At 41.6% G+C, this 26,305-nt stretch overlaps 2 protein-coding genes and 1 long non-coding RNA gene across 3 annotated transcripts in view; 1 reads left to right on the top strand and 2 right to left on the bottom strand.

Annotated features, from left to right (window-relative positions):
* Positions 1 to 26,305, bottom strand: part of LOC308570947 (uncharacterized protein) — a 114,887-nt gene that overhangs the window by 50,596 nt on the left and 37,986 nt on the right. Inside the window, exon 7 of the mRNA XM_081166007.1 lies at positions 21,808 to 22,035. Coding sequence (XP_081022133.1) covers positions 21,808 to 22,035 — 228 coding nt within the window. The remainder of the gene's footprint in view (positions 1 to 21,807; positions 22,036 to 26,305) is intronic.
* LOC308571368 (vomeronasal type-2 receptor 26-like) lies at positions 4,938 to 18,774 on the bottom strand. Its single transcript, XM_081167021.1, has 5 exons — positions 17,545 to 18,774; positions 15,968 to 16,250; positions 8,036 to 8,263; positions 6,853 to 6,979; positions 4,938 to 5,901 (listed from the first exon to the last, which is right to left on the bottom strand). The coding sequence occupies exons 1-5, from the start codon at positions 17,757 to 17,759 to the stop codon at positions 5,003 to 5,005; spliced, it is 1,752 nt and encodes a 583-aa protein (XP_081023147.1). The 5' UTR covers positions 17,760 to 18,774; the 3' UTR covers positions 4,938 to 5,002.
* LOC308571452 lies at positions 16,247 to 24,435 on the top strand. Its single transcript, XR_014001448.1, has 3 exons — positions 16,247 to 17,227; positions 21,787 to 21,933; positions 23,736 to 24,435. It is a non-coding gene; the product is annotated as an uncharacterized lncRNA (long non-coding RNA).

Genomic DNA, 26,305 nt, shown 5'->3' with positions numbered 1-26,305 from the left:
GTAGATGGAGGTATCAAAGTACAGTCCCCCAATAACTGCCATCAGGTGTTTTTGGATGTTGCACTTGTAGTTGGGTATAAATGTGGAGGGAAGGTTCAGAGCTGCCCTGTACGTCATCCTTTCATCAAAGTAACTGTCATAGATGTGGAATCCCAAGGTGATATTAAGCAAGATCTTAGGGTTCTCATTGATCTCCTTGACAGCAAATACCAAGGCCAGAATATGCTGGTAGTTCTTTGGCACAATACTGCAATGAGAATTTTATGCGGTATCATTGGGAGATATCCTCTGTATTATTATTTTTAATAGGCTTATTTATTCAGTATTTTAGTGCAAATTGTGCCCTAATATACACATATATGCAAAAGAATTTCCCCCTAATGAATGCATTGTATTCCACTTCTATTCTTCTTGCACTAGTATATGCATTTCTATAGACACTTTACCTTCATACAGTCATTTTTGTTTATATTGTTTGGCTGGAGAACTACATTGAACAATTGGGAGAAGTCAGAATTTCAAATGATGGCTGTGATTTGGTTTTGATATCTTTTTAGAGCAAACACATTTTTTCAGGTTCACATTTAAATTTGAATCTATTTGAATTCCCCCCTTTCCAATAAAGAATATTGATATTTACTTCCACTCCTGTCCAATTTACTCAGAAATTGGTTTACCAGCTGGGTAGAATGTGCCTCTGACTGGCAAACTCCTCAAATTATATTCCTGCCTGTTTGGACAGCTGAGCTCCTTTAAGGAATCTACTTTTTATAATGTTCTGCTGGTAAAAACTGAGCAGCATTTTAACTTAATGTAGGGCTCATTCAGACTCCCCCATGCCCTGCCATTTTTTACCAGGAACTCAATGGGAACTCACACTTCCCTCATAATTTCTCCCAACTGACAGTTAACTGACATTTCTTCACTGTTCACAACCTTCAGCTGAATACACTCTGAATGTATCTGACCAAGGCCCTGTCTATTAATATTAAACACAATCGTCTCGCCTGACTTGGATCTTCGAGCACCACCTCAAAGGAGATGTGAGCCTTTAATACCCTTCACACAAGAGTTTCTGAGGTGAAGATTAAGAACAGAAAAGTGCTTTCCATTTTAAAATAGGGAGGTTTAATCTGAGAGTCCTCTGGTTAAATTCTCCTTGGGAGAGATTTGGTGGGATGTGGGGAGAAGAGAACACAGCAACAGTCATTTCACTGACACATTCAGATCTGCATCTCCCTTCTTCCAATCCAGCTCTTCAGCTTTGTAAATGCCCCCCATTATCTGCCTGGATGTAAATCCCAGTGAAATCCGTGGAACTAGCTTCTGAGTAGGCCTGGTTAGAGATGAGGGATATTTCAGTATAATCTGATTATTAGACATTTGAATTCTTTACAAGGTATTAAGAAGTTGATAGGTAGTTAGCCTTTCTGTGAAGTCTTCTTTGTCAAAAGAAGTAAAGAGGTGAGAAGCAAGTCCGCCAACAATAAGATCACCAGGTTGGTAGTATTCATGTGGAATTCTGGACAGATCATGGATGGTGCAACTTGTGGTATGTTTGCACACCAAATGTGGCAGATGAAAGAGAAGGGGCACAATAAACAGCAGCATATTGAAGCAAATATTCTTTCTCATCAAACACCCTTATTTCCATCCAGCACATGAACCTTGCTTCACAACCACCCTCAGTACAATATTCTGCCTTGTCGCAAACAGCACTTCTCTAACAATTCACAGATTATAATCCTATTTTACACATTTATTAAAAGAAAGGTGAAAATCCTTTCTCTTTCATCTCCCTTGCTTAGAATGACAAGAAGAGGTTTTCATACCAATGTTTTGACATTGGTTAGTATTCTCTGGAAATCTACTGAGACATTATCCAAGGGAGACACAAACATGCTGAGAGTGATAATTATAGGTGAGGTAATAACAAGCTCTCTTTATATCAGGAACATCAGAAAATGACCAAAAGAAAAAAGAAAAGCCCTGCTTCTGATGTTTCATATAAAGTGGTTTCTGACTGTTTATGGGACAACAAAAGGGCATGCAGAATTAACAGCAACAAAGAAGAACAGTTGGCCAGTCTCTTATCAATGCTGACCAGTGGAAATGATTCATCTGACCTAAAAATCCCACCTGAACACCAGTTCATTAGATTTCTGACCATTATACCAGGACCAAAGAATGGTGAAAAGGACTGAGTTACATAGGTTGCTTGCAATGGTAGCAAAGAAAAATGCGTATCAACAAAGGAGAATGCTCTGGATGCCAAGATCCAGGTTTGGGGCAGAAACTCTTTTTTTGAGAGAGATTCCCAGCTGAGATTTTAAATCACAAAATATGCAGTGAAATAAAGTGTGGAAATATAGGTTGCCAGACCTTTAAAATATGACCTTCCTCTTCCCTTAGCATAGCATAAGACTAAACATTTGGTAAGTTAAGAACTGGTATATTTACAAACTCTTCAAAGGTCATGTTCGTGTGCTTTCCCACATATCAGTCAGAAAACACAGGCAGCAAAACTTATTCTCAATGCTGAAAGTTCCAGATTATTGGTATAGGAATGCAATGAAGGCCTGTTAGAACCATGTGGTCTGAGTATGAGGAAACCAGTTCATCTAAAACGTTGTGCTTCTCAGGTAGAGTGAAGGAGAGCAATAGGCCTGATTACCAATTGACTCTCAAGCAGGGTCGAAGGAAGGTGTCGTGACACCCGGGGCAGGCATCGCTGTGTAGGGCACATGTCCAGCTTCGCTACGTACAACGCATGCGCTGTATAGCGGTTTGCCGCCGACGCTGCTCCAGCACCATACAGACAGTGCAGGGATCCTCTGCTTGCAGCTATAGAGGTGACCGAGGAATCCAGACACCGTCTGTATGGCACTGGAGCAGCGGTGGTAAATTGCTATGCAGCACATGTGCGGCGTCACTACGTACAGCGCATGTGTTAGACGCAGCACATACACTGTACTTCGCAGTTTGCTGCCGGCGCCAAGATTCTCTGCTTGCGGCTGCAGCCGCAAACAGTGATTCTCCACATGCAGCTGTGGCAGCGCAATGGCTGCTCGCGCCACTGTGAGCCCCCATGGGATGACTTCTTGTCACCCCCGCAGACATGGAACCCGGGGCAAACTGCCCCCCACCCCTGTAGCTCAAGGTGAGCTAAGTCTGGCACAGCAGCTTACTCTGTAGCCTAATACCTGTCTTGTATTAATACAACTTTAGCATATTGGCCTTGGTGACGTCTTGGTAAATGGTGGGGACTGTGTTTTGGTTTCAACTGGTTTCCATCGATTTGGAATCAACTGAGCTATTTCCTGATGTTGAAGGAGGAAGGGGAAAGCCTGGCTCACGCCTGTGTGCAGTATCTCCAAGGCATGTCAGAAAATAGTAGAGTAGCTGGTGGGTGGAAAAGTAATTCCCTTGCAGCTCCCATACAGAGCCCAAAGAAAAACATACACAGGCATCAGGCTTTCTTCCATAATATTTTACTGAGGTTCTTAAAGCATTAAAATGGTTATAAAGCCCAAAATTCTCGCTGGATGCCCAGGCAAGGCTCAAAACCTAGCTCAAAAGAGTGTATCCATTTAGAGAAACAATAAAGACAGGCAGATTTGTACAGGAGAAAGAGAAAAATAGAGAATGAATACAGAACTGCTCAGTAGCAGGATATTTATCTCTCGAGTTTTTGACCTTTAGTGTCACATGACACCAGCTGCAGAGAAGCTTTGAGAAAGTTCAATAACATTGTGCACCCATAAAACTTACAATCCATGACACACAGACTGGTCCCCAGTGGTGAAAATGGGTGTAGAAAACCCTCCACCTTCCTTACTTGTGAGCATCTCTCTCAACTTCTTTACATGGTTTGCAGCAATGGGAATTTAGCCCTGGGAAGATGTCAAGAAAACATGCCTTCTTTACAAGCACAAACAACTATTTGTGTTCCTGATAGAAAAGCACCACTCAACTGGTTGGTGGGACAGTATATAGAAATAATTAAACGTAGTGTGTGGTGGTATTATATTTTCTAATAAAACTGAGCTTAATCTCACTCGTGTTCAATATACTTTTATTCCAAAATATTCATTCAGAACCATTCTGCCCCATCTTATAACAATAAGACCATTAAAAATACCACAATTGTCATCCATTGAATTTTAAGTTTAAAAAAAAAAACTCACCAGGAATGGTCTAGAATATATTGCCCATAACCACAGGCATCCCCCACTGAACACGAATAATAATTAAATAATTAATACCCAGAAATGGATCGAGAGAGCTTGAGAGTTCTCATGGCTTGTGAGGGCAGAGAAGAGAATGGAGGTGCAGCAGGGGGATGTTTATGCTGCTCAGCCCCCCCCCACCTGACAGCTAATGTGCATAGAAGAGCACAGAAGCAGCAACTTTTCCACACATCCTCCAGTCAGCCGCCAAAATTCCACATGGGTATTTTAGGTGCAGTATATTAGATCTGGAATGGAGAGAGAGCAGTAGAGAAGACATTCAAAGGGTTTAGAGGGTGCTCCCCACTAATCAAATCTTCATTTATGTGGGAGGGGGCACTGGATAATAATCCAAAGTAAGTGGGGACTCGCTGTACTGAAATATCTGAGACTGGTTAATCATGACAGTAGCAACTCTACTGAAACCTTACCCACAGGAAAAATAAGCTAGAAAGCAACAAGACCTATATAAAAGTTTTCTCTCAGTGTATTGCTTTTTCATGTTCAGTTTGTAATCCATCACCCTCTGAAGTTCTAGTTAGGCATCAATATTCTGTGTTACTCATGACAGTTTTTTAGTTTTCCAAATAAACCTTAGGGCTAAAACAAGATCAGGGACCCCTGTCTCAAAGAGACCCCAGGGGATTTTTAAAAGAAATTGCACGTAACAATTGCAACACAGAGAATACAACATAATTTAATGATGTGGATAAAGAGAGATTATATTGCTCATAGTTTGGTGGCAAGAAACCAAAAGATGATGGTATAATTTACTATTTCCTCTTTATTAACTGATCCTTGCTGTTCAGATCAGGCCTCAACACAATTATGTAGCATTTGGGAGCAAAGATGGAGCCTAGTATCCCAGCACTGGAGGCCAAGATGGAGAAGATCTCCACAGCCACCATGTATTTCCCCTTGGTGCTCAGGTACACTGGAACAAACGAGATCCAAACACTACAAAACAAGAACATGCTGAAGGTGATGAATTTGGCCTCATTGAAGCTCTCAGGCAGTTTCCTGGCAAAAAATGCCACAACAAAGCTGATAATGGCCAGGAACCCCATGTAGCCCAGGACACAGTAAAACAGGGCAACTGACCCTTCGTTGCAGCCTAGAATGATTTCTCTCATCATTGAGTGCATGTCAGAATCAGGAAATGGGGGAAAGATTCCTAACCACACACTGCAAATACCTGCTTGGATAAGGAAACAAGAAAACACAATGGCGCTTGCCAGTCTTTTCCCCACCCACTTCCTCATTCTGGATCCTGGTTTGGTGGCCACAAAGGCCAGAACCACCGTGATTGTTTTGGCCAGAACACAAGAAACGGTCACTGTGAAAACAAGGCCAAAAGCCATTTGTCGGAGCAGGCAGCTCACGCTTTCTGGAGGGCTGAGGAAGATCAATGGGCAGAGGAAGCAGAGCAGGAGGAAAGTGAGGAGGGTGTAGGTGAGGTCCCGATTGTTTGCTCTGACAATGGGTGTGTCCTGATGTTTAATGAAGATGACAAGGACCACCACTGTGAGGATAGAGAGAGAAAGAGCAAACAATGCTAAGCTCATCCCCAGAGGCTCCTTAACGGACAGGAAGCTGATGGTCTTTGGAATGCATTGCGATTGTTCCATGTTTGGATAGTGGTCTTTGGGGCACCCAACGCAATCTTCCATGTCTGGAAAGAATGTAATGCGTTCAGATTTCAGATGTTAGGATAGTAACAACGTGCTGTATGGAACACTTAAGGTTAAATTGTAGTTATCACAGATATTTCCAGAGTAACCAGATTGAAAGTGATGCATCTGAATCCCACCTCAACCTTTGTGTTGGGTTATGTGGGGTGTACTGTGATGGCTTGGTAACTCTACATAAACCACATTCAAAATAAAAAAAATTCTTCCAGTAGCACCTTAAAGACCAACTAAGTTAGTTCTTGGTATGAGCTTTCATGTGCATGCACACTTCTTCAGATACATGCACACGAAAGCTCATACCAAGAACTAACTTAGTTGGTCTTTAAGGTGCTACTGGAAGAATTATTTTTATTTATTTTTTTGACTATGGCAGACCAACACGGCTACCTATCTGTAACATAAACCACATTGTTATTGTTCAGAACAGGTACAGTCCATGACCATTTTACACAGGAGTTCCATTCCCAGCCCCATTCCACCCCCACATACTAGGTTGAACGCATTCCACCGCGCCTGGGTGTACGATCATGCAACATTCATAGACATGTTTATTTGCTATTGCCTGAATTAAAGAAGGTGTCTCATACGAAGTCATATCCCTGGTGCATTTAGTTCAAAATTCCCTGCTGTATTTTAGCTTGTAACAAAGATTAGATCATGGGTCACAAACCAATTCTTTTTAGGAGATGGTCCATATTCCTTTGTGGGGGCTATCTGTCAATAGGTATGGAGGAGAAATTGGCCACTTGAATGAGAAGGCTACATTGCCCTACTTGAACCAACACACTGAACAAAGTACAGATTCCCTTAAAAATGTGTACTTCTCTAAACAATATGTACAAAATGCACACTTCACCACTAAATTATTTATCCTTTTCCTCAACTTCTAACATGACATACGGTTTGAAAATTATATATCCTGTGTCTCTTACCCTTCTGGGATGAAATCTTGCCTTGAGGACACGGAACACAATCATAGCAGCAGAATGGCTCCCCCTCCTTCTTTTCCTTCCTGGAACCAGCGGGACAACTTGGGTTACATACTGAAAGGGGCGAAACCTGCTCATGTAAATAATGGGGAAGAGGGTAAGGAAAAGCTTTTTCTCCCTCTCTCATAACACTAGAACTCAGAGATATCTAATTTGATTGGGGAACTTTTTCACGCAGTATAGCTAAAACTATGAGATCCAATTCTACAGGAGACATTGATGGGCATCAACTTGGCTGACTTTAAAAGATGATTGGAAAAACTAATGAAATAGAAGCCTATCGGAGACCACCACCCCTTGGTGGAGGGACTGCTTTTACTCAATGGTCAGAGGCAGTATGGTGCTGAATACCAGTTGTCAGAAACCACAAAAGGGGAGAGAGGTCTTATGATCATGTCCTACAAGTGTCTGGTTGGCCACTTTCAGAACCTTATTTATTTATTTATTTATTTATTTATTTATTTAACCATGCCACAGGGCAGTTTACATTATAAAAACATAAAAAGGAAAAGCATGACAAACAGAAACAGTAACATCCCAGTTTGAAAGACCATAAATAGTTTAAGTCACCAATGGCTTGGGAATGTTTTTGCCTGGTGCCTATAGATATGTAGGGAGGTGCCAGGCAAGCCTTCTTGGGGAGGGCTGATTCTTCTCCGATCTAAGAAGCCCCTTTCCTCATTCTACACGTGGTGACAAAGAATAGCTACCCACAAACCTTCACAGCCCCTACTTCCTTCTCAACCATCATGCATTTGAACTGCAAGCAGCAAACACCTGCATCTTCTTCCCAAGAGACTCATGAAACACACTTGGACGAAAAGAGCCCCAAGCCAAAAGCCACATGCCATATCCAGATGCTGGACAAGATTGGCCAATGGCATTATTCTGCACTAGTTGGGCATTGATCTGAGCCAGCAAGATCATCTTATGTTGAGATTCCTGTATCCCGGACAACATGAGCTTCAGGATGTCTTCCAACTCTATGATCCTATTATTCTTAAGCAGTGCAGAGGAAAATGTTTAGAATCTGGCTGGAAGGGCAGGTATGTGCTGGACTGATGATCTGTAAGTAGAATAACATTCTCTTTTCCTATCTCTCATAGCTGTAGGAATTATGCCTCACCTGGTGAAAGCTTCTGTGCCAAACCATTCTGTTGTCGTCAAGGGTGAATTCCTGGCCTGCAGCAGCCTCCCCACCTACCCTTCCAACCTTGACTCTCATGAAGGAGTTATTTGGGAAAGTGACCAGGTTGGTAATATCAAAGCCAGCTTCTACTTCCCTGTTCACACTAAAAGATACCGTTTCCCCAGCAGAGTTGTTAAAGGAGACACTCCTAAGAAAGGGGTGGAGCTGCATTGAAATAAAAAGAGAAACTTTGAAGTAATGCAAATGTCTTGTAATACATACATAAAGGGTTTAATGCTGTAGAGTAAGGTGTCCTGACAGGCTTGGCCTATATCACTTCCTCTTACCTTGGGAGGAAATGGGTAAAAAAGCCATTTGTTCTGCTCACTCTAAATGTGAATTTGGTGTGTGTGGAGTTCTGACCTGCTCCCTACAGCCACATGGATTTAAGGGGGAAAAAACAGAGATACAACTTTGAACACTTTTGGACCATAACCCAAACCAGGGAAATTGCTGGCATGGCAGTTAAAAAAAAAAGAGAGTGAACATTTAATAAATAAACTGAAAGTAGAATGGAAAATAGTAGACAATCCAAAAGATATAAGGAAACAGTTTGTTATTACACAGAGCTATATTGAGCCGGTGATGAACACAGAGGAAAAATAGGTTATTTAAAGCAGAACAACTGACCAAAAATTCCGAAGGAGAAGATCAGTTCTTTGAATGCACCAGTAACAATGATGGAGATGCAACAGGGAATAGGCCAGACTAAAGCTGATAAATCGCCAAGACCGGATGGACTATCAGCTAAGTATTATAAGAAATTGCCGTATTGGCCTGAATATAAGCTCCACCTTTTTCCCATACTCAGATCGTGAAAAGTTAATGTGTGGCTTATATTCGCAACCTTATGATATGTAGCCTGGAGCATTGGGCAAACAGTGCCAGGAGCATGGCAAAGCAGTGCCTGCCCCGTGCATAGTCCCACATCTTCTCCCCCAAGGCCGGGAAGGCATAAGGCTGCCAGCAATGCAGATCAGCCCCCCCCCCGCCCCCAGTATGCAGCCAGGAGCAGCGAGGAATGAAGCGGCTTATATTCAGGTATTTTTTCTTTTTCTCTCCCCCCCCCCTCTAATCTTAAAGGTGCAGCTTCTATTTGGGTGCAGCTTATATTCGGGCCAATACAGTACAGGATTTTCTGGCACAACCACTTAAGGATATAATGAATGGAATATTAAATACAGAGAAACTGCCAGAATCTCAGAAATAGGCATATATTACATTGATTCCGAAAAAATATACAGATTTATTGTCAGTTAAAAATTGCAGGCCAATCTCTTTATGAAATAATGACTACAAACTATTTGCCAATATTTTGGCAAATAGAATGAAAAGGATTTTAAAGGATTTCATCCATCAAGATTAAGCCGGCATTCTTTTTGGTTGGCAGATGAAGGATAACATGAGAAATATAATTGATTTAATAGAATATTTGGAGGCCAGGAATGATAAGCGGGACTTCCGGGTTGGCGCGGACAGCTAATGGCGGATTCCCTCCGAGCTCCGGAGGGAATCGGCTCCGCTGGGGACGGGTCCTGCCGCGACGGCGACGCGGGGACCCTCAAAAACCTCAGGCGCGGATGCCTGAGGACCTGGTGACTCGGTGGGCACCTTGAGCGCCCTCCCCGATTCACGAAGAGCCTTTTTAAAGGCTACGGAGAGGATACGGAGAGTGGCGTGGTGCTGAGAGTAAACCGCTACCCCAGCGGAGCGAAGCCGTGTGCCATGGCTGAAGAGCGCTGACTTGCTTCCTTGAAAATTTGGACTGAAAGAATTACCCGTGAGTAAGACGGATTGGGACTTTAAAAATTCTTCCCTGAATTGGAGACGACCGGGGGGTGTGCTAAAAGGAAGTCCGCACCCCCCCCCCTGCAGACGATCTAAGCAACGACATAAGAGCTAAGCTGGAGAGCCTACCCTTGGTGGGGTGAGTTAAAAAGGACACTAACTTCCAAGATTTAGTTAAAGGAAATTTTGTGCTGGAGAGTGGAGTTTTGGAGACCCTCTTTATGTTTTGAACAATCCCCCCTCCCGGGCTCGGGAACGTCCTGCCTTCGTGCCTATGTAAGAGCTGCGGAGTTTGACAGCTGTCAAAGCTGTCAAACGGGCAGTTTAAAGCGGAAAAATCACTATTTAAGATCCCTCTGGATTAAGACGAGTTATAATTGAGTTAAAATTGTTGGAAACAAAGTAACAATAACAAGCTAAAGGACTGTTGGAGAAAAGACTAATAAGTAACCAGATTCCCTCTAGGGGGAATTCTGTGAAACTACAATGGATACAATGGCTGTGGATGGAAAGTTACTAGTGGAAATCGAAAGGATGTTTCAATTGGTGGGAACCTTACAAGAGCAGAGCTTAGCCATGAATAAACAACTTAACATTATGACCTTGGGAACAGGCAACTCTGCTGTTTGTATTGAGGACTTGAATGAGAAAGAATCCACAGCTGAATGGGAAACAATGTCTACAGAGGTGGAAGAGACTAAACAAGAAAAAGAGAAAGTAACCTTGGGAAGCAACAATCAAAAGCTGACATCTGTGGAACATAAGCAAGGAGACTCTGGGAACACATCTACCACAAGTCTGCGAAAGATGCAGAAGAAGAAGGAGGAGGTTCTGGGACAATATGTACAGGAACTTAAAATAAAGAAATATGATTGGGGCCTCCGTTTGGACTTTGACTTTGAGGATACAGGCTTTGTGGAAATACTCCAGCAGTTGCTTTCAAATCTCCTTTTGGGAAGAGAATATGTTTTGATGGTGAAAGATCTGTTTCCAGACTCGACGACTGACATAAAGGACTACCAACGAGACCGGCGGAGAGGGACTGAAAGGGACTTGAAAGCCTCGGACGTGAGGAACCCAGGCTGAGAATCTTGACTTTGGATTTTTATTGGGAAGGGACAAAAACCGGGGATGGGAGGGAGGGAAGAGGAGATTCTTAAAAACTCTTAAGACTTTCATGTTTGGTCAATATGACTTTTATTCAAGACAAAATGAAAAATCGATGGAAGAGAACTTAAGTCCAACTTAGGAAAATCAAATTTTTCTATTAGAAAAGAGGCAACAAAATGAATAAGATGGTTAAGAGGAGAAATACCAACTTGCTGATATAATCTTGGGAATTGGGATGCACGAGGGGGGGGTGGGGGGAAGTCCGGGAACAAGGTTATGAGAAGAGGATCTGCTGAATTTATACATGTTTGTGTTTTGTGTTATTGTTGTGTTTGTATTGTCTTTATAAAAGCGGAAAACCCAATAAAAATTTCATTAAAAAAAAGGAATGATAAGCACACAGCATTAATATTTATAGATGCAAAAGAAGGCCTTTGACAATGTTTCCTGGACTTTTATGGGGGGGGGGGACATTAGAAATGATGGGTTTTGGAGAGACATTTTATAGAGGAAATGATGCAATTTATTCAGAACAACAGGCAAAGCTGATTGTGAATAATGTAATAATGGAGGATGTAAAATAATGAAAGGAACAAGACAGGGATGTCCCCTGTTGCCATTACTGTTTATTTTAGTACTAGAGACACTGGCACAAAATATAAGATCAGATGAAGAAGTAAAAGGAATATTGGTGGGAAATAAAGCATGAATCTATCATTTTGGGGGAGGACATCTGTGATAAAAAAGAACGTATTGCCAATAACGTTTTTGTTTCAATCAATTCCTGTGATCAGTGGGGCAGGGCGCTTTAAGGAATGGCAAAGAGATATTTCAAAATTTATCTGGCAGGGGGGAGAATCCAATAATAAAACATAAACTATTAAAAGACTCTAAAGATAGAGGTGGCTTTTCCCTTCCAGATTTAAGAATATAATATGAGGCGTCCTGCCTTTGCTGGTTTTGGGAATGGATAACATTACAAAATACAGATATTTTGGATTTGGAGGGTTATGCTAACAGATTTGGTTGGCATGTGAATCTATGGTATGAAAAAGTTAAGGTACACAGAGGATTCCTGAACTATGAAATAAGAAAGTAATTATATATGGTATGGGATAAATATAAAAATTGGCTAGAACAGAAAACACCATTGTGGTTCTCCCCATTAGAAGAGATCTCTGTGAAGAAATTGAATATGAGAAAAGGCTGGGCAACATATTGGGAGTTATTAGTAGAGGAGGAACACCAGCTGAAATTGGAAAAAAAAATGAGGACATAAGAGATTGGTTACAGTATCACCAGCTGAATGATGTCTTTAAAATAGATAAAAGAAAAGGTTTCACTATTAAACTATCAAGGTTTGGGAAAGAATGGTTGGAAAATAATGTGAAATTATTTTCTAAAATGTATAAATTGTTATTGGAATGGTTTACTAAAGATGAAGAAGTTAAATCGGTTATGATTCAATGGGCAATAAACTTTGGGTATAATATACAGTTCGCAGCATGGAAAAAACTATGGAGAGGGGATTTGAAATTTGCGGGGTGTTATACTTTAAAAGAAAATTATATGTAAATGATTTATTCTCAGAGGAAATGAGCAAAAATGTATAGGACAAGTTCAAATGTTTGTTGGAAATGTAAGGAAAAGGAAGGCACCTTTTATCATATGTGGTGGAATTGTAAAGTGGTAAAGGAATTTTGGGAAATGATATACAATGAATTTTTTTAAAAAGGTTTTAAATAGCTTTTGTTAATATATAGGTGGTACATGACCCCAGTCAAGCTTGCAAAAATATATCACCTGTCTGATAACAAATGTTGGAAATGTAAGGTGGCTGAAGGGACATTCTTTCACCTCTGGTGGACTTGTCCAAGAGCGAAGGCCTTCTGGGAAATGATCTACAATGAGCTAAAAAATGTATTTAAATATACCTTTACTAAGAAACCAGAGGCCTTCCTCTTGGGCATTGTCGGCCAGAAAGTGTTAAAGAAGGACAGAACTTTTTTTTATGTACGCAACTACAGCAGCAAGAATACTCATTGCAAAACATTGGAAGACACAAGATTTGCCCACACTGGAAGAGTGGCAGACGCAACTGATGGACTATATGGAACTGGCCGAAATGACTGGCAGAATCCGAGATTTGGGAGAAGAAACAATGGAAGAGGATTGGAAAAAGTTTAAGGACTATCTACAAAAACAGTATAAATTGTATGAATGTTAAGAAATTGCACGATCCAGAAAAATATGGTTCCAGTAACTCGACTGAAAGATATAGAAAATTAAGTGATATGTAAGAAAAGGTCGAAACTTAAAGTAATATTATGTTTAATCTAAGTTACAACTAATTGATAAAAATTACTTTAAGTCTAGAAATATAACATTTGAGAGGTATAAAATAAGAAATGAAACAAGGTAATAATTTGCTGGCATTTTTATTACAGAGAATGCAGGGTAGGGAGATGTGAGGAAGTCCAGTTAGTTACACACAAAAAAAAGTTATGAACAGTTGTGCTTTTTTCTTTTTTTTATATTGTTTGTTGGTGTAATTGTATGCTTTTTCGTTTGTTATTTCTTTGGTGAGGGGATTTTGTGTGTTTGCTATGTGATTTTCTATTCTATGTTTGAAAATTGAATAAAATATTTTTTTAAAAAAATAAATAAATAGCTTTTGTTAAAAAAACCAGAAGCCTTTTTGTTAGGAATTGTAGGTACAGAGATACCGAAGGAACTAAAAAGACAGTTTATGTCTGCTACAACAGCTGCAAGGATGCTTCTTGCCCAGAGATGGAAAGACGACAAGATACCTACTAGGGCAGACTGGCAGATGAAACTCTTGGGCTATGCAGAGATGGCAAGATTAACCAGGAAAATCAGAACTCAGGAGGATCAAAACTTCAACAAAGAATGGGACAAATATATATTGTGCAGTACTTGAAAGACCACTGTAAATGCTTGAACTCATTGGCAGACTTTAGATAACTCTTGCAATGATACATAGGACTTGGATACAATGAAGGATGATAAATTAGATGGATTTATAATATGCAATTTAAAAAGTTATTTAAAGAATCAATGATGGGGAGGAGGGAAATCTTGAGATTCAGAAGAATCTTGTGCAAGTTTAAATATCTGTAATAATACTATGCATGTGAATGAATTTGTAAAAACATTTTTTTTTGTTTTTTTAAAAGCAAGATGGTCTGATACTTCACTGTGCTAGTCCTTAATGAGCAGCTTCTCTGCACAGAAGCGGAGAATGTGGAGTTTGAATTTTTTCAGGGTACTGTTTTACATATCACTGCCTACGTCTAATAAAGTATATCCCATGATAGGCATTACCTGCCAAGGCTGAAGCTCCTGCATCCCTCCTTCCACCGCTGCCCTGTATTTGGTCCTGGACAAGAACATGGCATGTAGAGCATGTGCTATGGCATAGACAGCAGTATAGAGACTGTAGCTGTGGCCAGCCATGCTCATCACAAATGCAGATGAAGGGAGATCTTCCAGCTTCTCCTCTCCAGTACAGGTTCCACTGGCCTGCTCCTCTGTACTGGAGCTTGGAAATGAACAGAGAAATACTTGTGCCCAGATCTGCTTGACAAAGCCATTTCCATTTGCCTCAAAAGGATTTTGTGTCTCAAGAAAGAATTTGAATCCTTGTACTACATTTGAATGAACTGCAAAGGATAGGGAACCCTGGAAGGCTTGCATATCCCAGTTCATTTGATGGCTCAATGCTGTGAAATCCAGTTGTGCTGTCAGAATCCACACCTTGCCGACAGATATCTTGGTCACGATTTCCATTTCACCTAGTGCTACCATTGTTCGCAATGTAAGCATGGACTTTGTTCCTCCATAGACAACCACCACCTTGGCTTTACTTTCCAGAATAGCTTGATAAATTTGGATCAGCTGGAAATACATGGCATAGTATGCAGCCAAATGTGTCGTTTTCAGGTTTGTTTCTGCAAAGGCCAAGCAAATGCCTTTCTGGGAGAGCAGAGGTTTCAGGGTCTGAATAAATCTCTCTCCACTTTCTGCAGCAAGCAACCCAACCCATGTCCAACCAAAGTGCAGAAGTAATTCAACAATCCCAGTGTGCTGATGGGCTTCATTGGGCACCATCCTATAGAAGGAAGTAGATTGGCTTTGACCAGGATCTTCTGGAGCAAAGGAGCCATAAGTGAGCTAAAGGGAAATAAAAGAGCATCATCTATTATTGCAAATGGACTGGGTATGTGCATCCAGGGCCTTCCCACCTAGCAGGCAAAATGAGCCAGTTGCCTTAAGAAGGCAGGTTCCAGAATGCTGGGAGGGGGGTGGCAGATTGCACTCTGTTTCTCAGCCTCCACCTCCTTCTCTGCCACCCCTGCATGCCCAGTTACCTGCACACCTGTTTTCCTCTCCTCCCTCCTCCTTTTCTTTCTCCACTTTTTCCTCTATGCCTTCCTGTGTTGCTGCTTTCTTCTCCCTGTTTCTTTCTCTTTGCTTCACCGCAGCATTTCAGCTCCTGATTTCATGGCGTCTTCCCTTCTTCTCTCAAATCACTAAGACACAGAATCCCCATCGAGTGCCACAATGTGTGGGCAGCTGACTCCTGACTGGCAGGCTTCCACCTTTGCAAGTGAACAGCTTCCGTCTCCAACCAGTAGGCCATGGAGCAAAGGTGAGAGGGTGTCAGTCAGCAGAATGGAATTTGATACATGTTTTTAGGTGTGTGTGGATAAGGAAGTGGGGTGAGATGATAACTCTTCCACCATCCCATTACCTTCTCTTCATCCACAGACACTGACAATTTGATGCTATGCATTCTATTTAACTGTGCAAAGCACACTGGGAACACTTTTTCTGAAGGGCAGAATCACTCTCCTTTGTCTCTCACAAGTATTTCTCTACTATACAAATCCTTTCTGCATAGAAAATATCATGGTGAATGAGTGTGAAATGCCCAAGGCAGCATCTTACCTGGGGAATTTTGTAGATGCCCAAGATGTTTGCCAGGTAGATGGAGGTATCAAAGTCCAGTCCCCCAATAACTGCCACCAGGTGTCTCTGGATGTTGCACTTGTAGTTGGGTATAAGTGTCGAGGGAAAGTTCAGAGCAGCCCAGTAGGTCATCCTTTCATCAAAATAATTGTCATAGATGTGGAATCCCAGTGTAATATTGGGTAAGATCTTGGGGTTCTCGTTGATCTCCTTGACAGCAAATACCAAGGCCAGAATATGCTGGTAGTTCTTTGGCACAATACTGCAATGAGAATTTTATGCTATATCACTGGGGGATATCCTATGCATTATTCTTTAAAAATGGGCTTCTGTATGAATCTTCAGTATCTTAGTGCAAATTGTACCCTAATATCTGCATATCTGCAGAAGAATTTCCCCACAGGAATGCATTGTATTCCGCTTGTATTCCACTTTCACTAATCTATGCATTTTAAGGGATACTTTAGGGACCTCCAGATATTCATTTTTGTTTATATTGTTTAGCTGGAGAACTGCATTGAACAATTCGGAGAAGTGTGAATTTCAAATGATGGCTGTGTTTTATTTCTGATATATTTTTAGAACATCTCTTTTTTGTAGTTTCACATTTGAATATGAACTGATTAGAATTATCCCCTTTCCAATAATGGAATATTGATGTTTACTTTGGGGTACATCATATACTTGACAAGGCTTCTTGAAGATAGAAGAGATATTCTTGCTGACACCAGCATCTAAATCTTTTTCTCATACCAACTTCCCTAAGCCTTCCCCTCCTGTCCAGTTCACACACAGATTAGTTGAGCAGCTAGGTACAGTCTGCCTCTGACTGGCAAACTCCTCAGATTATGTTCCTGCCTACTTGGACAGCTGAGCTCCTTTAAGAAATCTGCTTTTATAGTGTTCTTCTGGTATGAACTGAGCTGCATTTTAGCTTAACGTAGGGCTCATTCAGACTTCCCCTAGTCCTGCCATTTTCCTCCCAGAAAACCTGTTCTTTACTGCTCAATTGGAACTTACACCTCCCTCAGAACTTCTCCCAACTGACAGTTAACTGACATTTCTTCACTGATCACTACCTTCAGCTGAATAAAGTCTGAATATATCTGATCCAGGCCCTGTCTATAAATTATAAACACAATTGTCTAGCTTGATTTAGATGAGAACACCAGGGGCTCTTTGAGTGCCACCTCAAAGGAGAAGTGAGCCTTTAAGACCCCTCACATGAGACTTTCTGAGGTGAGCATTATGAACAGAGAAGGGCTTTCCATCTTAAACTAGGGAGGTTTAATCTGTTAACCTCTACTTCGAAGAGGTTTGGTGGGATGTGGGGAGGAGAGAACACATCAACAAGACCAGGCTCTCTCATCTCACTGACACATTCAGATCTGCATCTCCCTTCTTCCAAGCCAACTCCTCAGCTTTGTAAATACCCCCACACCATCTGCCGGGATGTAAATTCCACTGAAATCAGTGGAACTAGCTTCTAAATAGGCCTGGTTAGAGCTGAGGGATATTTCAGTATCAGCTGATTACTTGACATTTGAATTCTTTACAAGTTATTAAGAAGTTGATGGATAGTTAGCCTCTCTTCGAAGTTTTCTTCATCAAAAGCAGTAAGGAGGTGGGAAGCAAGTCCGCCAACAATAAGATCACCAGGTAGGTGGTATTCATTTGGAATGCTGGACAGATCATGGATGGTGCAACTCGTGGTCTGATTGCACACCAAATGTAGCAGATGAAAGAGAAGGGGCACAATAAACAGCAGCATACTGAAGCAAATATTCTTTCTCAACAAACACCCTTATTTCCATCCAGCACATGAACCTTGCTTAACAACCACTCAGTACAATATTCTGCCTTGTCGTGAACAGCACTTCTCTAACAATTCACAAATTAAAATCCTATTTTACAAGTTGATTGAAAGAAAAGTGAAAATCCTTCCTCTTCCTCTGTCCTCTCCCTTGTAAAGAATGGCAGGAAGAGGTTATAATACCCATGTTTTGACATTGGTTAGTATTCCCTGGAAATCTACTGAGACATTATCCAAGGGAGACTTAGACATGCTGAGAGTGATAATTACAGGTGAGGTAATAACAAGCTCTCAGAAAATGAGCAAAAAAACCACCCTGCTTCTGATTTTTCATCCAAAGTGGTTTCTGTCTGTTTATGGGACAACAAAAGGGGATGCAGAATTAATAGAAATGAGGAAGAGAAGAACAGTTAGCCAATCTCCTATTAAAGCTGACCGGTTCAAATGATTAATCTGACCTCCCAAAATTTCCCACCTGAACACCAGTTCATTAGTTTCATGACAACTATGCCAAGACAAAAGAATGGTGAAAAGGGCTGAGTTTTGTACGTGGTTTGTGTTGGTAGGAAGGAAAAATAGGTATCAACAAAGGAGAATGCTCTGGATGCCAAGATCCAGGTTTGGGGCACAAACTCTTTGGTGAGAGATTTCCATCCGAGATTTTAAATCACAAAATATGCAGCAAATTGAAGTGGGGAAATATAGTTTGCTAGACCTTTAAAATATGACCTCCCTCTTCCCTTAGCATAGAATACGACCACACATTTGTTAAGTTAAGAACTGGTAATATTTATAAACTCTTCAAAGGCAAAGTTCATGTGCTTTCCCACACAACAGTCAGAAAACACAGGCAGCAAAACAAGGCTTATTTACAATGCTGAAAGTTCCAAATTCTTGGTATAGGAATGCAAGGGAGGCTTCTAAGAACCAGGTGGTCTGAGTATGAGGAAACCAGCTCAGACCTAAAATGTGCTTCTCAGGTAAAGCGAAGGAAAGCAAGAGGCCTGATTACCAATTCCCTCCCAAAGTGAGCTATGCCTGGTACTACATAATTGAATGGTGTGGATAAAGAGAGATTACATTGCTCATATTTTGGTAGGAAAAACCCCACAAAGATGATAGGATAATTTATTATTTCCTCTTTATTAACTGCTCCTTGCTGTTCAGATCCGGCCTCAACACAATTGTGTAGCATTTGGGAGCAAAGATGGAGCCCAGTAAGCCAGCACTGGAGGCCAAGATGGAGAAGATCTCCACAGCCACCATGTATTTCCCCTTGGTGCTCAGGTACACTGGAACAAAGGAAATCCAAACACTACAAAACAAGAACATGCTGAAGGTGATAAATTTGGCCTCATTGAAACTCTCAGGCAGTTTCCTGGCAAAAAATGCCACAACAAAGCTGATAATGGCCAAAAAGCCCATGTAGCCCAGCACACAGTAAAACAGGGCAACTGAACCTTCGTTGCAGACTAGAATGATTTCTCTCCTCATTGAGTGCATGTCAGAATCAGGAAATGGGGGAAGGATTCCTAACCACACAGTGCAAATGGCAGCTTGAATAAGAGAACAAGAAATCACAATGGCACTTCCAAATCTTTTCCCCACCCACTTCCTCATTCTGGATCCTGGTTTGGTGGCCACAAAGGCCAGAACCACCGTGACAGTTTTGGCCAGAACACAAGAAATAGTCACTGTGAAAACAAGGCCAAAAGCCGTTTGTCGGAGCAGGCAGCTCACTCTTTCTGGAGGGCTGAGGAAGATCAATGGGCAGAGGAAGCAGAGCAGGAGGAAAGTGAGGAGAGTGTAGGTGAGGTCCCGATTGTTTGCTCTAACAATTGGTGTGTCCCGATGTTTAATGAAGATGACTAGGACCACCACTGTGAGGAGAGAAAGAGAAAGAGCAATCAATGCTAAGCTCATCCCCAGAGGCTCTTTAAAAGACAGGAAGCTGGTGGTCTTTGGAATGCATTGTGATTGTTCCATGTTTGGATAGTGGTCTTTGGGGCACCCAACGCAATCTTCCATGTCTGGAAAGAAAGTAATGCATTCAGATTTCAGATGTTAGGATAGTAGCTACATGTTGTGAGTATGGAACACTTAAGGTTAAATTAGAGTTATCACAGATATTTCCAGAGTAACCAAACTGAAAGTGATGCATGAGAATCCCACCTCAACCTTTGTGTTGGGTTATGTGGGGTGTCCTGTGATGGCTTGCTAACTTCCCATAAACCACATTGTTATTGTTCAGAACAAGTACAGTCCATGAACTTTGTAGACAAGGGTTCCATTCCCAGCCCCATTGCACACCCATGCAGACCCCTTTCCACCCCACCCGGGTGTGCGATCGTGCATCAGCCATATGCATGTTTATTTTTTATTGCCTGAATTAAGATAGTTGTCTCCTGCCCAGTCATATCACTGGTGCATTTAGGTCAAAATTGTCTGCTGTACCTTAACCTGTAACAAAAATTAGATAATGGGCATCAAACCATTCCTTTTTTTTTTCTTCTTTTTTTTTGGAGAAGGTCCATATTTCTTTGTGGGGGCTATGTGCCAACAGGGATGGAGGAGAAATTTGGTTTTTATGCCACTTGAATGAGAAGGCTATCTACATTGCACTCCTTGAACCAACACACTGACCAAAGTACAGGTGCCCTTAAAAATGTGTACTTCTCTAAACATTTGTAATGCAGTTCTCCATTCAAACAATATGTACAAAAATGCACACATCACCAATAATTTATTTATCCTTTTCCTCAACTTCTAACATGACATATAGTTGGAAGATTATATATCCTATGTCTCTTACCCTTCTGGGATGAAATCTTGCCTTGAGGACACGGAACACAATCATAGCAGCAGAATGGCTCCCCCTCAATCTTTTCCTTCCTGGAACCAGGAGGGCAACTTGGGTTACACTCAGAAAGGGGTGAAACCTGCTCATGTAGATAATGGGGAAGAGGGTAAGGAAAAGCTTTTCTCCCTCTCTCATAATACTAGAACTCAGAGATAAAAAATGAAGTTAATTTTTGATTGATTGGGGCACCTTTTCACACAGTATAGCTAAAACTATGAGATTCAATTCTACAGGAGACATTGATGGGCATCAACTTGGCTGACTTTAAAAGATGATTGGAAAAACTAATGGAAGAGAAACCTATCAAAGGCTACCATCCTTGGTGGAGGGTATGCATTTACTCAATGGTCAGAGGCAGTATGGTGCTGAATACCAGTTATCGGAAACCACAAAAGGGGAGAGAGGTCTTATGATCATGTCCTCTTTGCGGGTTTCCCACAAGCGTCTGGCCGGCCACTTTCAGAACCTTATTTATTTAGTTATTTATTTATTATACCATGCCACAGGGCAGTTTACATTATAAAAACATAAAAAGGGAAAGCATGACAAACAGAAACAGTAACATCCCAGTTTGAAAGACCATAAATAGTTTAATTCACCAATGGCTTGGGAATGTTTTCGCCTGGTGCCTATAAATATGTAGGGAGGTGCCAGGCAAGCCATCTTGGGGAGAGCTGATTCTTCTCCGATCTAAGAAGTCCCTTTCCTCATTCTACACATGGTGACAAAGAATAGCTACACACAAACCTTCACAGCCCCTACTTCCTTCTCAACCATCATGCATTTGAACTGCAAGCAGCAAACACCTGCTTCTTCCCAACAGACTCATGAAACACACTTGGACAAAAAGAGCCCCAAGCCAAAAGCCACATGCCATATCCAGATGCTGGACAAGACTGGCCAATGGCAATATTCTGCACTAGTTGGGCATTGATCTGAGCCAGCCAGATCATCTTACATTGAGATTCCTGTATCCCCATGACTTTCCGGATGACTTCCAACTCTAAGATTCTATTATTCTTAAGCAGTGCAGAGGAAAATGTTTCGAATCTGGCTGGAAAGGCAGGTATGTGCTGGACTGATGATCTGTAAGTAGAATAACATTCTCTTTTCCCATCTCTCAAGGATGTATTAATTAAGCCTCACCTGGTGAAAGCTTCTGTGCCACACCATTCTGTTGTCGTCAAGGGTGAATTCCTGGCCTGCAGCAGCCTCCCCACCCAGTCTTCCAACCTTGACTCTCATGAAGGAGTTATTTGGGAAAGTGACCAGGTTGGTAATATCAAAGCCAGCTTCTACTTCCCTGTTTGCACTAAAAGATACCGTTTCCCCAGCAGAGTTGTTAAAGGAGACACTCCTAAGAAAGGGGTGGAGCTGCATTGAAAGAAAAAGAGTAACTTTAAAGTAATGCAAATGTCTTGTAATACATACATAAAGGGTTTAATGCTCTAAAGTGTCCTGACAGGCTTGGCCTATGTCACTTCCTCTTACCTTGGGAGTAAATGGGCAACAAAGCCTTCTGTTTTGCTTACTCTGTGTGTGAATTTGGTTTGAGTGGAGTTCTGAGCTGTTCCTTACAGTCAGATGGATTTAAGAAGCCACTTCTTTCAGAAAAGAATATAGTCTGAAACTACCACTTTTTATACCAATAAAAAGTTTAGGAACTTTTGCCATTTTTGTAACCAAGCTATGTCTTCTGCTTCTGCAACTTTTTTCTGAGTGCTGTGTTCCAAAAAACCTTTGAACTTTGAAGAGTTTTGTAAGTAAACCATGTAGGACCTGCTAAGCATGTGATCGATTTTTATGCTAGGGAAGTGGGATCTTCTGGAATTCACTGGAAAGGGCATATTTTAAGGTTTTACAGTGTGTCTTTCAATGCTTCTGGTTGCTGCATGTTTTGCCATGCACACAAAGGAAGTTGCTCACAAAAAAGCAGGATAGTGCAGGATTGGGTCCTCCTGCTTAACAGCTGTAAGCAAGGTGGCCTGATATTTCACTGTGCGAGTCCTAAATGAGCAGCTTCTCTGCACACAAGGGGAGAATATGGTCTTACATTGAAGCTTGATTTTTTTCAGGGTACAGTGTTACCTCGGGTTACATGCGCTTCAGGTCACAGACTAACCCAGAAATATTACCTCGGGTTAAGAACTTTGCTTCAGGATGAGAACAGAAATCATGCTCTGGCAGCGCGGCGGCAGCAGAAGGCCCCATTAGCTAAAGTGGTGCTTCAGGTTAAGAACAGTTTCAGGTTAAGTACAGACCTCCGGAATGAATTAAGTACTTAACCTGAGGTACCACTGTACTGTTTTATGTATCACTGCCCAGGTCAAATAAAATGTATCTCATGAAAAGAATTACCTGCCAAGGCTGGAATTTCTGAAGCTTCTGCATCCCTCCTTCCACTGCTGCCCTGTATTTGGTCCTGGACAAGAACATGGCATGTAGAGCATGTGCTGTGGCATACACAGCATTATAGAGACTGTAGCTGTGGCCAGTTATGCTCATCACAAATGCAGATGAAGGGAGATCTTCCAGTTTCTCCTCTCCAGTGCAGGTTCCACTGGCCTGCTCCTCTGTACTGGGGTTTGGAAATGAACAGAGAAATACCTGTGCCCAGAACTGCTTGACAAAGCCATTTCTGTCTTCCTCAAAAGGATTTTGTGTCTGAAGAAAGGCTTTGAAACCTTGCACCACATTTGAATGAAATGTAAAGGAGAGGGAACCATGAAAGACTTGCATATCCATGCTCATTTGATAGGTTAATGCTGCAAAATCCAGCTGTGCTGTCAGAATCCACACCTTGCCCTCAGAGGTTTTGGTCACATTTCCCAGTAAACCTAGTGCTACCATTGATCGCAAGGCAAGCATGGACCTTGTTCCTCCATAGACAACCACCACCATGGCTTTACTTTCCATAATAGCTTGATAAATTTGGACCCAGTGGAAATACATGACATAGTACTCAGCCAAATATGTCGTTTTCAGGGTTGTCTCTGAGAAGGCCAAGCAAATACCTTTCTGGTAGAGCAGAGGTTTCAGTGTCTGAATAAATCTCTCTCCACTGTCTCCACTAGCAAGCAATCCAACCCATGTCCAACCAAAGTGCAGAAGTAACTCAACAATCCCAGTGTACTGATGGGCTTCATTTGACACCATCCTGTAGAAGGAAGTGGATTGGCTTTGATCAGCATCCTCTGGAGCAAAGGAGCCATAAGTGAGCTAGAAGGAAATAAAGAAGCATAATCTGTAAATGTGGAAGACAGACTGCATATGTCCATTGAGGGCCTGACCATACAGAAGGTGAAATAAGCCAGTTGCCTTAAGAAGGCAGGTTCCAGAAAGTTGGGAAGGGCAACAGATCTTGCCTCCATGGAGCTTCTCAACTTCTGCCTCATCCTCTGCCACCCCCGCATGCCCACTTCCTTGCATTCCTTTTTCCCTCTCCCCCCCCCCATTTTTCCTTCTTGAGTTTGTAATCCTTGGTTTCCTGCACTGCTACTTTCCTCTCTTTCTCCATTTCATCCCTTTTTCTTCATCACTGCATTTCAGCTTCTCATTTCATGGTGTCTTAACTTCCTTTCCACACATCTATCAAACCACTAATGCACAGAATCCCACTCAAGTGCCACAATGTGTGCACAACTGCCTCCTGATGGTCTGAGTCCCAGCTCTGAGGATAGCAGCTTTGAGGATAGCAGCTTCCTTCTCTACTGTACAAAACCTTTCTGGATAGAAAATAGGATGGTAAATAAGTATGAAGTCGCCAAGGTGGTTTCTTACCTGGGGGATCTTGTAAATGTCCAAAATATCTGCCATTTGGAGGGAGGTATCAAAGTCCAGTCCCCCAATAGCTGCCATCAGATATTTCTGGGTGTGGCACTTGTAGTTGGGGACAAGTGTGGAGGGAAGGTTCAGAGTGGCCCTGTAAATCATCCTTTCACTGAAGTAACTGTCATAGATGTGGAATCCTAGGGTGATATTAGGTAAGATCTTGGGGTTCTCATTGATCTCCTTGACAGCAAACACCAAAGCTAGTATATGCTGGTAGTTCCTTGCCACCACACTGTGAAGAGAATTTTATTCAGAACCCTTGGAAAATATGCTATGCAATTTTTAAAAAGGACTTCAGAATTATTATTCTGTATTTTACTGCAAATAGTTCAATAGTATACACATATCTGCAAAGCAATTTTCCCTAAAAGAATGCATTGTATAAATTTCAAATGATAGTTGTGTTTTGGTTTTCTTATCTTTTTAGAGCATGCTGATTTTGGTAGGTTCACATTTAAATGTGAACTGATTTGAATCCTGTCTCTGTCTCTAATAAGGGAATACTGATACTTACTTTCGGGTCCTACATATACTTGACAACGCTATCTAAATATTCAAGAGATGCTGTTAATAATAATAATAATTTATTATTTATACCCTACCCATCTGGCTGGGTTTCGCCAGCCACTCTTTAAAAACACAATACAGCATTAAACATTGAAAACTTCCCTAAACAGGGCTGCCTTCAGATGTCTTTTAAAAGTAAGATAGTTGCTTATTTCCTTGACATCCTCTGGAAGGACGTTCCACTGGGCAGGTGCCACCACCGAGAAGGCCCTCTGCCTGGTTCCCTGTAACCTCACTTCTCGCAGTGAGAAGCCTACACCAAGCTTCTGAAGTTTGGGTAAATGTTAGTCTTGGCTTGTGGGCTGGTTGTAGTCTCTTCCTGGTTTAAGGGCATCATGTTAAAGAGATCTGCAAGTTGCACGCAACACTTTCTAAAGATTCAAGAGATGCTGTTGCTGACACCAGTCTCTGAAAATTATTACATCAGCCCAAATTCCCTGAACCACCACTTTTGCCCAATTCACTAACAGATTGTACCTAGCAGCTGAACCAATCTGCCTCTGACCTCAGCATTTAGCCAATTGTATTTCTGGCTGTTTGAACAGTTGAGCTCTTAAGAAACCTGCTTTTATGGCATTCTTCTGGTAAGAAATGGGAACCTTCCTAGCCTAAAAGACATACCAGCTCACTTGTTCTGATCTTCACTACAACAAATCTTGACACACTGGGGATAAGTACCTAACTATTTAAGTCTCAGTTGTCCACTTTTACCTCAGCTTTCTCTTGTCTTTGCCTCACACCTCACTCATTACTTCTCCCAACTGACAGCTAACTGCCATTTCTTCACTGTTCAGAACCTTCAGCCAATCACTGTCTGTTGTTCCCAAGGCCAAGCAGAATGAATGTACCTGTTCCAGGCCCTGCCTATAAATATTAAATGCAATTGAATCTCTTTCCCCTTCCTGTCTTCCTATCACCAAGCAGCTATAACTGAACAGGTCTGCACAACATTAAGAGCACAAAGCATCAAACTTTGACACTCACACACTGACATAAACAGAGACCTTCAACAGAGGATGGAAAGCATTTTTAAAGCACAAAGCACAGAAATATACAAAACATTTATATACAGGTACTGATTTGATCCAATTAAAAATGTGTATCAAAATGCAGAGAAGTAGGTAGCCTAGCTTAATGGAGTGGTTCTCATAATTTCCAAACCTGTGACATATTTTTAACTAGGAGTATCCTACTTGGATGTGAATATCTGGGGGTCTTGGAACCCCACCTCTTAAGAGCTCTCAGC

The sequence above is a fragment of the Podarcis bocagei genome, assembly GCF_964188305.1.
Source record: "Podarcis bocagei genome assembly, chromosome: 13".
Taxonomy (NCBI): Eukaryota; Metazoa; Chordata; class Lepidosauria; order Squamata; family Lacertidae; genus Podarcis; species Podarcis bocagei.
Note: the sequence above shows the minus strand (reverse complement) of the source record. Positions and strands in the feature narration are given on the sequence as shown.

Excerpts from the sequence above, each read along its gene's own strand:
- LOC308571368 (XM_081167021.1), bottom strand. The coding sequence starts at position 17,759 with ATGCTGCTGTTTATTGTGCCCCTTCTCTTTCATCTGCTACATTTGGTG. Across the intron at positions 8,264-15,967 it reads GCATCTACAAAATTCCCCAG|CTCCACCCCTTTCTTAGGAG; the intron begins GTAAGATGCTGC and ends ATTTCAATGCAG. Across the intron at positions 6,980-8,035 it reads GGCACAGAAGCTTTCACCAG|GTTTCGCCCCTTTCAGTATG; the intron begins GTGAGGCATAAT and ends TTACATGAGCAG.